The following is a 19,183-nucleotide window of genomic DNA, read 5'->3' on the forward strand; positions in this document are numbered from 1 at the left end:
ATTTGGTGCCATTTCCGCTGTCGCTCCGGCATATCCCAATGTTATCCTGTGGATACCTGTGGACATATGAGAAATTCCGTTATCAACGGTAAGTTCTTACCATAACGTATATTTTTCATTTTATCTGGTTGCTATTAAGACTTTGTTTTCACCTTTTTTGTTGACAATCCTTCATCCATATTAATAATTTGCAATTCAGATTTTTTTTTCTGGTTGATGATATTGGCAACATACAGTACTTTTTCATCTGTTGCGCCACATTTCTCATATGAACAGATATGTTTTTTCTTTTCATAATATGGTAGCACATGTTCGGAAATTGTCCAGCCCCATCTGTGAAGCGATAGATTTCACTTTCTGAACAGTATTGTAAATCAAGATAGCCTTCTTTCCATGTGGTCCTTTATCCACTTCATATTATTGGCCCTCATTTCGAGTTGTTCGCTCGCTAGCTGCTTTTATCAGCAGTGCAAACGCTAAGCCGCCGCCCTCTGGGAGTGTATCTTAGCTTAGCAGAAGTGCGAACGAAAGGATCGCAGATCTGCTACAAAAAAAGATTGTTCAGTTTCAGAGTAGCTCGAGACTTACTCCTAGCTAGCGATCACTTCAGACTGTTTAGTTCCTGTTTTGACGTCACAAACACGCCCTGCGTTCAGCCAGCCACTCCCCCGTTTCCCCAGGCACGCCTACGTTTGTATCTGACACGCCTACGTTTTTCAGCACACTCCCGGAAAACAGTCAGTTACCTCCCAGAAACGCCCCATTCCTGTCAATCACTCTGCGGCCAGCAGTGCGACTGAAAAGCGTCGCTATACCTTGTGTGAAACTGCATCGGCTTTTGTGAAAGTGCCGATTTTTAACCTGATCGCTGCGCTGTGAACAACGACAGCTAGCGATCAACTCGGAATGACCCCCTTTGTCTTCTAATAGTTGCTCTTGCTGCTTTGCCACTTGGCCTAGCACATTAGATCTGGGTATCCTCTTTCTCTTGTCTCTATTGTCTATCACATCTATCATCAATTTCATCTTCACACGCTGTGCCTCTGGTACCACATTCTTCAGCTTAAAACTAAAAGTGTATCTGTCGTGGCGAATGCTACCATCTTTGCTAGTCCTACTAAAGGCCCCATCCACTAGGGAGTTTTATCTCAGCAATGAGTTGGATCCATTTTCCTGCAATCTGGCTGGGAGCTTCCCGGGAGCCCTGCAATTGCGATTTGCTACTTGAGTGTATTTTTTACATGTGATTCATCTCATGCAATCTAACGTTATTAAACCTATTTCTGTGTGATTTAGATACATATAACGTGTAGCACGTGTGATCTGCGATTGCGATGGGAGATACACGGGAGTGCGCCTCGCATCACAATCGCACGAAAAGGACATGCAATGTGACACTTTTCATGCAATCTGTCTCAGCAATTCGTCTCTATCGCTTAAAAACAGGCCATATTGCACTAGTGGATGTGGGCCTTAACAACCGAGCCACCCACCCATCGGTGTTTCACTGACTTAATCGCCCATTTCTGCATCCATATGAGCCATCACTGACATCATCAGCGTACAACGCATTCATTTGTCCTATCCGAGTACCAGCATAAGTGCCACCCACATCATTGGTGCCTCAGAGCTGCCAAAACCACTTTTAAAATATGTAATATTTAAAATTAGTTCACAGATGTTTAAGCGCTGTTCAGTCTTATGCATACTGCAGAAGATAGGGTATGCTGGAAATTGCACAACTCTCAGCAGTACAGTTTGGGAGCATCATGGCTAAACACTTTGTTTCGAGCTACAATTTATGAATCTGAAATTTTTAAAGTACGGTATTCTGTTTTATTAAAATGTTTTGTCTGGTCTGTGAATTTTCCTTTTTTCTTGATGAGAGAGGTCATTCATAGTCTAGTGACAGCTATTATAGCCTATAAATAAATCAATTTACGTCAACAAGGATGAAAGAATGCCAGAAATTATATACAGTGTGCTTTTGTCATGCTTCCCAACTCATACCATGCAAATTTCCCATTACACAATATAGGACTTTATCTGTTAGTCAGAAGTAGCCCCTTCGTAAACAGTTTCCGCATGTCAGCTTAGCCTTCTCTTATTGTTTACTTGTTTATCATTTTCATAGCAACACTGCAAAACTTATTTGCAATCATCTGCAATATTGAGGTACAGAATTTATTTCAGTGACATTTATTTCTTTTTTTTAATTGTAGATGCAACTCACCCATATTCATCTGCATATTTAGAAGTTACAGATCTTAATTCAAAGAAACTGAAATATATTCCAGTTCCCAGGTAAGGATTGCTTCTAATTCAAGTGTTTTCTAGTGCAGCACCTTGGATATAATTTCTGGTGCATTTGCTGTCGACAGTCTACCAGCATGTATATACATTGTACAGAAATGACTAAGATTATGATGTAACATTAAGGGCACGGCTCAAAGTTACAAGCAACTAATAAAAAAGGAGCAACTTGCCCCTAGAACATAGCATTTTGCAATGGAAGGGGTACAAATGCTTTTAATTATTTATTTATTTTTGCATGTAGGGAAAATACTTGCTGCTCCTGCATGTAGCGAACAAATACTGGGCAGCTTTGTTTTTACACTGAAATTTATCATTAAGGGGGGTATTCAGTAGCAGTCGTGACTGAGATGTGATCGCATCTCCCCGCTAACCTCCGTAGTGCGCATGCGCAAGACCCGCTCTGCGCGGGCAGGGAAATGCTATCGCATCTCAGTTATGCGAATGCCTCTGCCTGATTGACAGGCAGAGGCATTCGTGGGGCGGCGACAGGGTTGCGGGGGTGATGACGTGCCATTGGGTGGGCATGTCGACAAAAACGGGGGCAGGCTTGGGGTGGCCGCTGCGACCCGGAAAATAGCCACTCCGCGCCTGGCTGCGGAGGCAGGGGGCATACACAAATCAGTGATGCGATCACAATTGCATTCCAGACGCATCGCTGCTAGGTATTTGCATGCTGGATAGCCTTGCCCTGTGCTGGGCGGCCCCCAGCATGCGATCACAGCAAGCTGAAGCTCAGTGAGGGCCTAAACTTGGACACTTTCCAACTGTAACTTTCTCTGACCTACCTGCTGCACAAATTGGTTTGGTCAAATATTTTTACTCCGTAAGTCGCTGTGCTTATTTTCAACTATACTATTTTCATACAGCTATCCTTCAGTGGTTCATCAGTGTAACCAGAGATGGAACACTACATCACCAAGTCCCACTGCAAAATTGGGGGGAAATGCGCAGTGATACAGTGCTTCCTCATGCAGGTTCTGTCTGGGGAGATGTGCACTGAATCCCTGTTTCTCTATCGTCCTAAGTGGATGCTGGGGTTCCTGAAAGGACCATGGGGAATAGCGGCTCCGCAGGAGACAGGGCACAAAAGTAAAGCTTTTACAGGTCAGGTGGTGTGTACTGGCTCCTCCCCCTATGACCCTCCTCCAGACTCCAGTTAGATTTTTGTGCCCGGCCGAGAAGGGTGCAATTCTAGGTGGCTCTCATAAAGAGCTGCTTAGAGAGTTTAGCTTAGGTTTTTTTTATTTTACAGTGATTCCTGCTGGCAACAGGATCACTGCAACGAGGGACAGAGGGGAGAAGAAGTGAACTCACCTGCGTGCAGGATGGATTGGCTTCTTGGCTACTGGACATGAAGCTCCAGAGGGACGATCACAGGTACAGCCTGGATGGTCACCGGAGCCACGCCGCCGGCCCCCTCACAGATGCTGAAGCAAGAAGAGGTCCAGAATCGGCGGCTGAAGACTCCTGCAGTCTTCTTAAGGTAGCGCACAGCACTGCAGCTGTGCGCCATTTTCCTCTCAGCACACTTCACACGGCAGTCACTGAGGGTGCAGGGCGCTGGGAGGGGGGCGCCCTGGGAGGCAAATGAAAACCTTTAAAAAGGCTAAAAATACCTCACATATAGCCCCAGAGGCTATATGGAGATATTTACCCCTGCCTAAATGTACTAAATAGCGGGAGACGAGCCCGCCGGAAAAGGGGCGGGGCCTATCTCCTCAGCACACGGCGCCATTTTCTGTCACAGATCCGCTGGTCAGGAAGGCTCCCAGGTCTCTCCCCTGCACTGCACTACAGAAACAGGGTATAACAGAGAGGGGGGGCAAAATAAATGGCAATATATCAATATAAAAGCAGCTATAAGGGAGCACTTAATCATAAGGCTATCCCTGTCATATATAGCGCTTTTTGGTGTGTGCTGGCAGACTCTCCCTCTGTCTCCCCAAAGGGCTAGTGGGTCCTGTCTTCGTATAGAGCATTCCCTGTGTGTCTGCTGTGTGTCGGTACGTGTGTGTCGACATGTATGAGGACGTTATTGGTGTGGAGGCGGAGCAATTGCCAAATATGAGGATGTCACCTCCTAGGGGGTCGACACCAGAATGGATGCCTTTATTTGTGGAATTACGGGATAGCGTCAACTCGCTTAAGCAGTCGTTTGCCGACATGAGGCGGCCGGACACTCAATTAGTGCCTGTCCAGGCGCCTCAAACACCGTCAGGGGCTGTAAAACGCCCCTTGCCTCAGTCGGTCGACACAGACCCAGACACAGGCACTGATTCCGGTGGTGAAGGTGACGAATCAACCGTATTTTCCAGTAGGGCCACACGTTATATGATTTTGGCAATAAAGGAGATGTTACATTTAGCTGATACTACAGGTACCACTAAACAGGGTATTATGTGGGGTGTGAAAAAACTACCAGTAGTTTTTACCGAATCAGAAGAATTAAATGACGTGTGTGATGAAGCGTGGGGTGCCCCGATAAAAAACTGCTAATTTCAAAGAAGTTATTGGCTTTATACCCTTTCCCGCCAGAGGTTAGGGAGCGCTGGGAAACACCTCCTAGGGTGGACAAAGCGCTAACACGCTTATCAAAACAAGTGGCGTTACCCTCTCCTGAGACGGCCGCACTTAAAGATCCATCAGATAGGAGGATGGAAAATATCCAAAAAGGTATATACACACATGCAGGTGTTATACTACGACCAGCTATTGCGACTGCCTGGATGTGCAGTGCTGGGGTAGTTTGGTCAGAGTCCCTGATCGAAAATATTGATACCCTGGACGGGGACAATATTTTACTGTCGTTAGAACAAATAAAGGATGCATTTCTTTATATGCGTGATGCACAGAGAGATATCTGCACACTGGCATCACGGGTAAGTGCTATGTCCATTTCGGCCAGAAGAGCTTTATGGACACGACAGTGGACAGGCGATGCGTAGAGGAGTTATTTGGGGTCGGTCTATCGGATTTGGTGGCCACGGCTACGGCCGGGAAATCCACCTTTCTACCTCAAGTCACTCCCCAACAGAAAAAGGCACCGACTTTTCAACCGCAGCCTTTTCGTTCCTTTAAAAATAAGAGAGCAAAGGGCTATTCATATCTGCCACGAGGCAGAGGACGAGGGAAGAGACAGCAACAGGCAGCTCCTTCCCAGGAACAGAAGCCCTCCCCGGCTTCTACAAAAGCCTCAGCATGACGCTGGGGCTTCGCAAGCGGACTTGGGGGCGGTAGGCGGTCGTCTCAAAAATTACAGCGCGCAGTGGGCTCACTCGCAGGTAAATCCCTGGATCCTGCAGATAATATCTCAGGGGTACAGGTTGAAATTAGAGACAGAGCCACCTCGCCGTTTCCTGAAGTCGGCTTTACCAACGTCCCCCTCAGAAAGGGAGACGGTTTTGGAAGCCATTCACAAGCTGTATTCTCAGCAGGTGATAGTCAAGGTACCTCTTCTACAACAAGGGAAGGGGTATTATTCCACTCTTTTTGTGGTACCGAAGCCGGATGGCTCGGTACGGCCTATTCTAAATCTGAAGTCCTTGAACCTGTACATAAAGAAGTTCAAGTTCAAGATGGAGTCACTCAGAGCAGTGATAGCGAACCTGGAAGAAGGGGACTTTATGGTATCCTTGGACATCAAGGATGCGTATCTCCACGTTCCAATTACCCCTCACACCAGGGGTACCTCAGGTTCGTTGTACAAAACTGTCACTATCAGTTTCAGACGCTGCCGTTTGGTTTGTCCACGGCACCTCGGGTCTTTACAAAGGTAATGGCCGAGATAATATTTCTTCTTCGAAGAAAAGGCGTATTAATTATCCCATACTTGGACGATCTCCTAATAAGGACAAGGTCCAGAGAACAGCTAGAGATGGGTTTAGCACTATCTCAAGAGGTGCTAAAGCAGCACGGATGGATTCTGAATATTCCAAAATCCCAATTAATGCCGACAACTCGTCTGATGTTCCTGGGGATGATTCTGGACACAGTTCAGAAAAAGGTTTTTCTTCCCGAAGAAAAAGCCAAGGAGTTATCTGACCTGGTCAGGAACCTCCTAAAACCAGGAAAGGTGTCTGTACATCAATGCACAAGAGTCCTGGGAAAAAATGGTAGCTTCTTACGAAGCAATCCCTTTCGGCAGATTCCATGCAAAGGGATCTGTTGGACAAATGGTCAGGGTCGCATCTTCAGATGCACCTGCGGATAACCCTGTCGCCGAGGACAAGGGTATCCCTTCTGTGGTGGTTGCAGGAGGCTCATCTATTGGAGGGCCGCAGATTCGGCATGCAGGATTGGATCCTGGTGACCACGGATGCCAGCCTGAGAGGCTGGGGAGCAGTCACACAGGGAAGAAATTTCCAGGGAGTGTGGTCGAGCCTGAAAAAGTCTCTTCACATAAGCATTCTGGAACTAAGAGCAATCTACAATGCTCTAAGCCAGGCGGAACCTCTGCTTCAAGGAAGACCGGTGTTGATCCAGTCGGACAACATCACGGCAGTCGCCCATGTAAACAGACAGGGCGGCACAAGAAACAGAATGGCAGAGGCTGCCAGGATCCTTCGCTGGGCGGAGAATCACGTGATAGCACTGTCAGCAGTATTCATCCCGGGCGTGGACAACTGGGAAGCAGACTTCCTCAGCAGACACGACCTTCACCCGGGAGAGTGGGTACTTCATCCAGAAGTTTTCCACATGCTATTAAACCGTTGGGTAAAACCAATGGTGGACATGATGGCGTCTTGCCTCAACAAGACACTGGACAGTTATTGCGCCAGGTCAAGAGATCCGCAGGCAATAGCTGTGGACGCGTTGGTAACACTTTGGGTGTACCAGTCCGTATATGTGTTTCCTCCTCTGCCTCTCATACCAAAGGTATTGAGGATTATACGGCAAAGAGGAGTAAGACTAGTGGCTCCGGATTGGCCAAGAAGGACTTGGTACCCGGAACTTCAAGAGATGGTCACGGACGATCCATGGCCTCTACTTCTGAGAAGGGACCTGCTTCAGCAGGGTCCTTGTCTTTTTCAAGACTTACCGCGGCTGCGTTTGACGGCATGGCGTTTGAATGCCAGATCCTAAAAGGAAAAGGCATTCCAGAAGAAGTCATTCCTACCTTGATAAAGGCAAGGAAGGAAGTCACCGCGAAGCATTATCGCCGTATTTGGCGAAAATATGTTGCGTGGTGCGAGCAGCGGAGTGCTCCGATGGAGGAATTTCAACTGGGTCGTTTTCCTACATTTCCTGCAATCAGGATTGTCTATGGGTCTCAAATTGGGATCTATTAAGGTTCAAATTTCGGCCCTATCAATATTCTTCCAAAAAGAATTGGCCTCAGTCCCTGAGGTCCAGATTTTTATCAAAGGAGTACTGCATATACAGCCTCCTGTGGTGCCTAAGGTGGCACCGTGGGATCTAAATGTAGTTTTAGATTTCCTCAAATCCAATTGGTTTGAACCACTAAAGAATGTGGATTTGAAATATCTCACATGGAAAGTGACTATGTTACTGGCCCTGGCTTCGGCCGGGAGAGTATCTGAACTGGCGGCTTTGTTTTATAAAAGCCCTTATTTAATTTTCCATTCGACATAGGGCAGAGCTGCGGACGCGTCCGCATTTTCTCCCTAAGGTGGTATCAGCGTTTCACCTGAACCAGCCTATTGTAGTGCCTGCGGCTACAGACGACTTGAAGGACTCCAAGTTGTTGGACGTTGTCAGAGCCTTAAAAATATACATTTAAAGGACGGCTGGAGTCAGAAAATCTGACTCGCTGTTTATACTGTATGCACCCAACAAGTTGGGTGCACCTGCTTCTAAGCAGTCGATTGCTCGTTGGATTTGTAACAAAATTCAACTTGTACATTCTGTGGCAGGCCTGCCACAGCCTAAATCTGTTAAGGCCCATTCCGCAAGGAAGGTGGGCTCATCTTGGGCGGCTGCCCGAGGGGTCTCGGCATTACAACTCTGCCGAGCAGCTACGTGGTCAGGGGAGAACACGTTTGTAAATTTTTACAAATTTGATACCCTGGCAAAGGAGGACCTGGAGTTCTCTCATTCGGTGCTGCAGAGTCATCCGCACTCTCCCGCCCGTTTGGGAGCTTTGGTATAATCCCCATGGTCCTTTCAGGAACCCCAGCATCCACTTAGGACGATAGAGAAAATAAGAATTTACTTACCGATAATTCTATTTCTCGGAGTCCGTAGTGGATGCTGGGCGCCCATCCCAAGTGCGGATTATCTGCAATACTTGTACATAGTTATTGTTAACTAATTCGGGTTATTGTTTAGGAAGCCATCTTTCAGAGGCTCCTCTGTTATCATACTGTTAACTGGGTTTAGATCACAAGTTGTACGGTGTGATTGGTGTGGCTGGTATGAGTCTTACCCGGGATTCAAAATCCTCCCTTATTGTGTACGCTCGTCCGGGCACAGTACCTAACTGGAGTCTGGAGGAGGGTCATAGGGGGAGGAGCCAGTACACACCACCTGACCTGTAAAAGCTTTACTTTTGTGCCCTGTCTCCTGCGGAGCCGCTATTCCCCATGGTCCTTTCAGGAACCCCAGCATCCACTACGGACTCCGAGAAATAGAATTATCGGTAAGTAAATTCTTATTTTTGGCTTTACCTTTATTTTAAGAACTGGACCCTGATTTGTTTCCCTAGAAAAATACTTTTATCCTTAGTGACCCCATCTATTGCATTGCGTATTTTCCTATTTCCTGCATCAATGCCCTTATAAGACGTTAGCTTGGATGCAGATTGTTGGAAACGTTTGGGTATTGGTGACACAGACATTGTGTGTCCTGTTATTATGCTATGTTACATCTTTAAACTGTACAATCTAAATGATGTATATATACTGTCAGAGGGATGATCTACATCCATCACCATAACACTAAAACCACTGACAGGTTAAGTGAAACCACTGACAAGAGAAGAGACGGGGATGTATTAGGCAACAGATGAACAGTCAGACCTTGAAGTTGATGCAGGATGCAGGAAATATGGGTAAGCCTAAAGATCTGAGCGACTTTGACAAGGGCCAAATTGTTAATGCCTTGATGACAGGGTCAGAGCATCTCCAAAACGGCAGGTCTTGTGGGGTGTTCCCAGTAAGCAGTGATTAGTACCTACCATAGTCATGGTCGCCCAAGGCTCATACAGTAGGTGTGCGTGGGGAGCGAAGACTAGCTATCTTGTCCTATTCCACATGAGAGCTACTGTTACACAAATTGCTGTAGACGTTAATGCTGGCTATGATAGAGAGGTGTCAGAACACACAGTGCATCGCAGTTTGCTGCATATGGGGCTGCGTAGCCTATGCTGACCCTTATCCACCACCAAAAGTGCTTACAATAGGCACATGAGTATCAGAAATGGAGCAATGCAACAAAATGGTCTGGCCTGATGAAGCACATTTTCTTTTTCATCATGTGGCTGGCTGTGTCGTTTACCTAGGGCAGAGGTGGCCCCTGGATGCATTATGTAAAGAAGGAACTATATGCCAGCGGAGGCAGTGTGATGCTGTGAGCAATGTTCAGCTGGGAAACATTGGGTCCTGGCATTCATGTGGATGTAACTTTGACACATACTGTACCACCTACTGTACCTAAACATTTTTGCATTCCAAGTACACCCTTTCTTGGTAACAGTATTTCCTGATGGCTTTCAGCAGGATAATGCACCCTGCCAAACTGCAAATATTTTTTAGGAATGGTTTAAGCAACAGGATAAAGAATTTAGGGTGTTGACTTGGCCTTCAAATTCCCAAGATCTCACTCGAATCGAACATATGTGGGATGTGCTGGAAAAACAAGTCTATACCATAGCGGCCACACCTCAAAACTTACAGGACTTAAAGGATCTGCTGCTAATGTCTTGGTGCCAGATACCACAGGACACCTCCAGAGGACTTGTGGAGTCCATGACTCGATGGGTCAGAGCTGTTTTTACAGCAAGAGAGGGCCCACACAATATTCAGCAGGTGGTTTTAATGTTTTGACTGTGTGGTTTTATATATATATATATATATATATATATACAAACAGAAAGTTCAGCACTCACCATAGCAAGCTCACTTATCCTCACAACATCAATAAATAAATGATTCGGGTTTAGTTAGAGAATTGGCCAATGCACGGAAGCCTGCATACCGCTCGCCAAGGTACCCCACCTTGATGCGGGTCCTACACTATCACAAAGTCTCAAAAATTAAACCTGGCAACTGTATGTATGTGTATCTGCCATGCATCTTATGGCTTTTAAAGCTACACTAGTCACCTGACACTGGCTGATAAATTACTAAGGAGCAGCTGACACAGGTTTAGAACAAGTGAGATTACACAGGGGTGCATGAAAAGGCCTGTGACCACGGTTAATAAGAGTTAACCAAAGATTTTATATATATATATATATATATATATATATATGTAATGGAAAAACTACTAAAAGAAAGAGTTGTGGAATATCTTAAATCAAACAACTTACAGGATCCAAAACAGCATGGATTTACTGGTGGGAGATCATGCCAAACAAATCTTATTGACTTTTTTGACTCTGTGATGAAAATAATAGATCAAGGGGGAGCTGTAGATGTAGCATATCTAGACTTTAGTAAGGCATTTGACACTGTCCCACATCGCAGACTGCTAAATAAACTTGAAAGTGTGGGGGTGGATTATAAAATAGTTAAATGTATAAGAACCTGGTTGCAGGATAGGAAACAGACAGTTGTAGTAAATGGAGTGCAATCTATGGAGGGAAATGTTACCAGTGGAGTACCCCCAGGGATCTGTACTCGGACCAGTTCTCTTTAATATCTTTGTTGGTGACATTGCAAATGGTGTTGAAGGGAAAGTATGCCTTTTTGCAGATGATACAAAGATATGCAACAGGGTAGACACACCAGGAGGGGTAAAACAAATGATTGATGACCTAGCTAGGCTTGAAAAATGGTCAAGAACATGGCAACTACAGTTTAATGCTAAAAAATGCGAAATCATGCACTTGGGTCTCAAAAACCCAAAGGCTAAATATAGTATCAAGGGTACTATAATGGAAACTACTGAGGAGGAAAGGGATTTAGGAGTCACTATTTCAAGTGACTTAAAGGCAGGAAAGCAATGCAACAAAGCAATGAGAAAGGCAAGTCAGATGCTTGGTTGCATAGGGAGAGGAATCAGTAGCAGGAAAAGAGAAGTAATAATGCCACTGTATAGGTCATTGGTGCGGCCTCATCTGGAATACTGTGTCCAGTTCTGGAGACCATATTTCCAGAAGGATATAAATACATTAGAGAGTGTACAAAGAAGGGCAACTAAAATGGTGCATGGCCTACATCACAAAACTTACCCGGAAAGGCTAAAAGATCTTAACATGTATAGTATGGAGGAGAGAAGGGAAAGGGGAGACATGATAGAAACTTTCAAATATACCAAAGGTTTTAACAAAGTTCAGGAGGGAAACATTCTTCAAAGGAAGAGAAGTATTAGAACTCGAGGACATACACTGAAACTGGAGGGAGGCAGGTTCAGGGGAAATTTAAGGAAAAATTATTTCACAGAAAGGGTAGTGGATAAGTGGAATAGCCTCCCATCAGAGGTGGTAGAGGCTAAGACTGTAGAGCAATTTAAACATTCTTGAGATAGGCATATGAATATCCTTACAAAGAATTAAGGTTCAAAAAGGGTTGCGATTACCTAAAGGATAAAAAAAATGGGCAGACTAGATGGGCCAAGTGGTTCTTATCTGCCGTCAAATTCTATGTTTCTATGTTTTTATATATATATATATATATATATATATATATATATATATATATAAAAAATAATGTGATCTAAGGGACATTGCAAAGTGGCATAACTTGATCTAAAGGACACTACTGTGCGGCATAAGGTGTTCTAGGGGGCACTACAAAGTGGCATAAGGTGATCTAAAGGGCACCACAAGTGGCATGCAATAATGATAAAAGGCACAGTAGGGATAAAGGGGGTAATTCAGATCTCATCGCAGCAGCAAATTTGTTAGCTAGTGGGCAAACCATGTGCACTGCGGGGGGGGGGGGGGGGGCAGATATAACATTTGCAGTGAGAGTTAGATTTATTTTGTTTATTTTGTTTCTGTGCAGGGTAAATTTTATTTTTCCACTGCAATTTAGATTTCAGTTTGAACACACCCCACCCAAATCTAACTCTCTCTGCATATATCTGCCCCCTTCCCCTGCAATGCACATGGTTTTGTCCATTAGCTAACAATTTTGCTGCTGCAATCAGATCTGAATGAGGCCCCAAATCTCCACTTAAAACAACGTATGATGTGTCTTCACAATTTTAGCATCTTCTACATTGTGCCGCAAGTTGAAAAAGGTTGAATATCTCTGGTCTGTCGTCCTATTAATTACTAGATGCTGCCCTCATCCTGCCTATGTTTTCTCTCTCTCCTTCTCTTTCCTCCTGTCTCTTTACTTATCTGTCTCTCTTCAGCACTTCTTCTTCTTCATCTTCTATGCTATTATACATTTTTGGTTGTGGATGTTGTTTCATATTGTGATGCTGTTATTGGCTAATAGACAGGAGTGCCTTTTCTTTCATCATGAGTTGGTACGCGATGAGTAAGTACGTATGGGAAATAAATAACAGAAGTGTTTGGAGACTGTAAATGAGGGCTATTCTGGAACTCATTGGTGAGAGGGGGCAGAGTTCATACCGACTATCTCTACATTCCCACGTGATGACTACATTTTTAGCACTCTTCATCTTTATATGTATTGCTGCTGCTTTAAAGAACCACTAAATTGCAAAGTTGACATTTTCATATATGAAAAATGGATGCTAAATACCCTGCTGTGTCCAAATCCACTACAGACATCCGAAGGTCTTCCAAAATCTATATAAAAGCAAGTCTGTTATGCTGTCACTCCAACTCTACTGCTACTTTAGAGGAGCACCTGCATCCTAACATGGCAAATGTAAAGAGTTCTGCGTTTTTAACTCAAGATAAATTGTGCTCCTCTGAACGTATTTGGATTGTTGTGCTTTTAAACTGTTTATTGACCTTTCCCATACACACATATACACAGGTGCTGATCTGATTTGAAACCTGCGTAGTAATGAACTCTGCCATAAACCCAAATTAATGAACTGTGAGTATAGCACCAAATTGCTTTTTCCTGCAGTGACCCAAATCTTTTCTGAACATCATCTTCCCTGGAGTGAGACAAGTACTCTTGACAGTCTCTTATAAATGTATTTCCTCCAGTTTTCACCCTGCAGCTATTAGGCTCTTGTCAGATCTTATAGGAGAGATGTCATAATGAAAAATAGGAATTTTGTAAACTTGTCACTATTTCCTTTTGTATGACAAGTTCACAGTAAGCCAATAAATAGATGTAGTATTTACAAAAGCTCAGTAAAATGAATATACAGTGGTGCTTGAAAGTTTGTGAACCCTTCAGAATTTTCTATATTTGTGCTGAAATGTGGCCTAAAACTACTTCAGATTTTCACACAATAAAAAGAAGCAAATCAAACAAATGAGACAAAAAAAAAATTAGACGTGCTAATTTTTTTTATTGAGAAAAATGATCCAGTATCACATATCTGTATGTGGCAAAAGTATGTGAACCTTTGCTTTCAGTATCTGGTAGGACCCCCCGGCAGCAATAACTGCATGTAAACAATTCCGGTAATTGTTGATTAGTCCTGAACATCAGCTTGGAGGAATTTTACCCCATTCCTCAGTACAAAACAGCTTCAACTCTGTTATATTGATGTGTTTCCTCCAATGAGCTGCTCGCTCCAGGTCCTTCCACAACATTTTGATTGGAGTAAGGTCAGGACTTTGACTTGGCCATTCCAAAGCTTTACATATATTCTTCTTTAACCATTCTTTAGTCGAATGGCTTGTGTGCTTTGGGTCATTGTCTTGCTGCATGACCCATGTTCTCTTGAGATGCAGCTTATGGACAGATGTCCTGACATTTTCCTTTAGCATATTTTGGTACAATTCTGAATTGATTGTCCCGTCAGTGATGGCAAGTCGTCCTGGGCCAGAGTCAGCAAAATAGAGTCACACCATGATACCACCACCACTGTGTTTCACTGATAGTATGAGGTTTTAATGCTGGAATGCAGCATTCTCCTTTCTCCAAACATAACACTTCTCATTTAAGCCAGAAAGCTCTATTTCTGTCAGTATCCGGAGCCTTACCTCCGGCGGGGTCTCCCGGTGGTTGCCGTCCCGGTGGTTGGCGCGGCTGTGGTGGCAGGGAGCTGTTTGCGGCGGGTCCTTCAGGACTCGTGTGCCGCTTCCAGAGGCCGGATCTGGTGAGCCGGGCACTGCGGCGGGGAGTCGCTGCAGCAGGGCCCTCTGGCAGTGACACAGTCTCAAGAAGTCAGAGGCCAGAGCTGGGCTAGCTGTGTGCTGCAGCTGAGAATGTCCCCTGTGCTGAGGGCGGCCATGTTCGAGACCTGAGATCTGCCAATGGAATTCCCACTCTGTGTCCAGCCAATCCTGTTTAGTTTTCCCTTATAAAAGGGGGCTGGCTCAGAGGGAGAGTGCCAGTGCTTCAAGTTACTTTCTTGTGAAAGGTGCTCTAGCTCTGTGTCCCAGGTTGCTCCTGGTGCCCTGGTCCTGGTTGCTATCATCAATCCGTTAACTATCACTGCTGCAGTCCTGTTGCTTAAGCTCGTCATCACTCGTGGAAGTGCTCACGAGGTCCATAGTTGTAGAGGAGCTTCGGGTGCTAAACTGTGGTTCCCGCATACGTCTTCCAAGCTCAAGCCACAGTCTTCATTTCTTCTAAGTCAGACTTCTTCAGCCTCGTCTTTCAGTCACGAACCACAGTCTTCATTTCTTCAAGGTCAAAGTTCTTCAGCCTCGTCTTTCAGTTCTTCAAAACCAGCATTCTTCAGCCTCATCTTCCAATCACAAACCACAGTCTTTCAGTTCTTCAAAACCAGTGTTCTTAAGCCTCGCTTTCCAATCACAAACCACAGTCTTTCAGTTTTTCAAAACCATTGTTCTTCAGCCTTATCTTCCAATCACAAACCACAGTTTTCAGTTCTTCAAAACCAGAGTTCTTCAGCCTCATTCTTCAAGTCATTAACCATAGACTTCAGTTCTTTTATTCAGTGTCTTTCAATCCCTCAAGTATCAGTGTACATTTTTTTACTCATTAAAACTACAGTTATCCTCCTACAGAGTCCTCCTTCTTTCCTTATGCCCTCCTGCCAACTTTAACACTTATTGGACCTCCACCCCATGAGGAGGAATTACATTCACCCACCTTGTCTACTTCCTTCAAAGGCAGCTGTCCCTTCAGCCAAAGCTCAGTTGTCGGAACCCCAACTTACACAGAGCGTGACAATTTTGGACTCATCTGTCCACAAAACATTGTTCTAATAGCCTTCTGGCTTGCCCAGGTGATCTTTAGCAAACTGCAGATGGGCAGCAATGTTCTTTTTGGAGAGCAGCAGCTTTCGCCTTGCAGTCCTGCCATGCACACCATTGTTGTTCAGTGTCCAGATGGTGGACTCATGGACATTAACATTAGCGCACACCATTGTTGTTCAGTGTCCTGATGGTGGACTCATGGACATTAACATTAGCAGAGAAAGGCTTTCAGATGCTTAGAGGTTACCTTGGGTTCATTTGTGACCTTGTAAACCGTTAGACGCATTGCTCTTGGCATGATCTTTGTTGGTCGACCACTCCTTGGGAGGATAATAATGGTCTGGAATTTCCTCCATTTGTACACAGTCTGTCAGTTGATTGGTGGAGTCCAAACTGTTTAGAGATGCTTTTGTAACCTTTTCCAGCCTGATGAGCATCACGCAACTCTTCTTCTGGGGTAATTCTGAGTTGATCGCAGCAGGAATTTTGTTAGCAGTTGGGCAAAACCATGTGCACTGCAGGGGAGGCAGATATAACATGTGCAGAGAGAGTTAGATTTGGGTGGGTTTATTTTATTTCTGTGCAGGGTAAATACTGGCTGCTTTATTTTTACACTGCAATTTAGATTGCAGATTGAACACACCACACCCAAATCTATCTCTCTCTGCACATGTTATATCTGCCACACCTGCACTGTACATGGTTTTGCTTAACTGCAAACAAAATTGCTGCTGCGATCAACTCAGAATTAGGCCCAATATGCCATACAGTCAGTGCCGTTTCTAGCGGCGGGCGAGCCGTGCAACCGCACGGGGCGCCCGCCGTGGCACTTTGTGACTCCTTATCTCCTCTCCTCCCTCTTCCCGAGCGCTCCTGCTCGGGGGGCGGAGTTTCGCGGAATTACGCGTTTGCGTCGTGACGTCACGACGCAAACGCGTCTTTCCACGAAGCCCCGCCCCCCGAGCAGGAGCGCTTGGGGAGAGGGAGGAGAGGAGATAAGCCTGGAAGGAGGAGGCGGCCGGTGCGAGGGACGTGAGGCGGCGGGACTCGAAGAGCGAGAAGATGGAAGTATTATCTCTATCTCTCTCTCTCTCCCCCTTCCCCCCCCCCCACTTGACACCTGCCTGCCGCACTGTGTAAAATGGGGATACCTGCCTGCCGCACTGTGTAAAATGGGGATACCTGCCTGCCGCACTGTGTAAAATGGGGATACCTGCCTGCCGCACTGTGTAAAATGGGGATATCTGCCTGCCGCGCTGTGTAAAATGGGGGCACGTGCCTGCCGTGCTGTGTAAAATGGGGATACCTGCCTGCCGCACTGTGTAAAATGGGGATACCTGCCTGCCGCACTGTGTAAAATGGGGACACCTGCCTGCCGCACTGTGTAAAATGGGGGCACCTGCCTGCGTACTGTGTAAAATGGGGATATCTGCCTGCCGTACTGTGTAAAATGGGGATACCTGCCCGCCGCACTGTGTAAAATGGGGATACCTGCCTGCCGTACTGTGTAAAATGGGGGCACCTGCCTGCGTACTGTGTAAAATGGGGATATCTGCCTGCGTACTGTGTAAAATGGGGATATCTGCCTGCCGTACTGTGTAAAATGGGGATACCTGCCTGCCGCACTGTGTAAAATGGGGACACCTGCCTGCGTACTGTGTAAAATGGGGATATCTGACTACCGTACTGTGTAAAATGGGGATACCTGCCTGCCGCACTGTGTAAAATGGGGACACCTGCCTGCCGCGCTTTGTAAAATGGGGACACCTGCCTGCCGCGCTGTGTAAAATGGGGACACCTGTCTGCCGCGCTGTGTAAATGGGGACACCTGTCTGCCGCGCTGTGTAATATGGGGACACTTGCCTGCTGTAATGTGTAAAAAGGGGACTTTTTTATTTTTATTTTTTTCCCCTGTGGTGGGTGTGATGATATCAGATGAGTCCACGCCCACTTTAATGAGACCACGCCCATTTTAATCAGGCCACACACCCTTGTCGGGAGCGCGCGCGCCTTTGGCGCGAGCATGCTTTTTCTTTTTATGGCTATATGGGGGGGGGGGGCACGCAATTTTTTTTATAGCAATGGAGGGGGGGGGGGCGCATTTTCAAATCTCGCACTGGGAGCCAAATTGTCTAGAAACAGCCCTGCATACAGTGTACTACCCCCCAGTACATTATTATGTACTATTTTTATGTACTAGCTGTTCAGGAGGCACTCGATATCCCGAGACCCATGGAGGGAGAATAAATAGTGACACCGTGCCCGCAGCTTGGCGAGCCCGCAAGGTGCTCTTTTACTCTCGCCCCGCTGCCGGCATTCCGGCAGTCGGGATCCCGGCGCCGGTATGCTGGGTGCTGGGATCTAGAGCGCCAGTATATCGTAGTACACCCAACTGTTCTACCCGTTCTTTGCACGGGAATTTCGGATTTTCTCGGTTGTACATATACATGAGTGTTAATAATTTGGTAAATCTATAGAGCTGTAAATTTGAGCTGTCTTAATGTAGGTTAATATTAATCCATGGTTCTTGCCGTTACCCGAGCAGCACCCGGAGCAGATATGGTAAAAAGTGACAGGACCATTTTTGTAGTTTATTAAATTCTACACACTGCAGGTGCAATCCAAAATTTGATCCGATTGTCCATTTGTGCGTTATCGTTCACGCCATGCATAGGTAATAATGTCATTATGTCAACCGGGGTTTCATCCCCTTAGGGGAGGTTTATTAAAATTCTAATTACGTAGTTTTCCTATTTTACCACCTGAAGAATACCTATGTCAGCTTCCTAACATATCGGGAAGTCGGTCAGGAAATGTGAGGGCTTTTCTATTTATATATATATATATAGATTATTATTACATTATTTTCTCTGACGTCCTAGTGGATGCTGGGAACTCCGTAAGGACCATGGGGAATAGCGGCTCCGCAGGAGACTGGGCACATCTAAAGAAAGCTTTAGGACTATCTGGTGTGCACTGGCTCCTCCCCCTATGACCCTCCTCCAAGCCTCAGTTAGATTTTTGTGCCCGACCGAGCAGGGTGCAATCTAGGGGCTCTCCTGAGCTTCTTAGATAAAAGTTAGTTTTAGGTTTTTTATTTTCAGTGAGACCTGCTGGCAACAGGCTCACTGCATCGAGGGACTAAGGGGAGAAGAAGCGAACTCACCTGCTTGCAGAGTGGATTGGGCTTCTTAGGCTACTGGACACCATTAGCTCCAGAGGGATCGAACACAGGCCCAGCCTCGGAGTCCGGTCCCAGAGCCGCGCCGCCGGCCCCCTTACAGAGCCAGAAGCAAGAAGAGGTCCGGAAAATCGGCGGCAGAAGACATCAGTCTTCATCAAGGTAGCGCACAGCACTGCAGCTGTGCGCCATTGCTCCTCATGCACACCTCACACTGCGGTCACTGATGGGTGCAGGGCGCTGGGGGGGGGCGCCCTGAGCAGCAATATTAACACCTTGGCTGGCAAAAATAC

The 19,183-nt window shown here is 45.8% G+C and overlaps 1 protein-coding gene across 2 annotated transcripts in view; it reads left to right on the forward strand.

Moving 5' to 3' along the window:
- The window catches only part of VWA8 (von Willebrand factor A domain containing 8), an 875,413-nt gene that overhangs the window by 642,241 nt on the left and 213,989 nt on the right, over positions 1 to 19,183 (forward strand). For both annotated transcript variants that reach the window (XM_063952874.1, XM_063952875.1), the window contains exon 37: positions 2,223 to 2,304. In XM_063952874.1, coding sequence (XP_063808944.1) covers positions 2,223 to 2,304 — 82 coding nt within the window. The remainder of the gene's footprint in view (positions 1 to 2,222; positions 2,305 to 19,183) is intronic.

Source organism: Pseudophryne corroboree, chromosome 2, assembly GCF_028390025.1.
Source record: "Pseudophryne corroboree isolate aPseCor3 chromosome 2, aPseCor3.hap2, whole genome shotgun sequence".
Lineage (NCBI taxonomy): Eukaryota > Metazoa > Chordata > Amphibia > Anura > Myobatrachidae > Pseudophryne > Pseudophryne corroboree.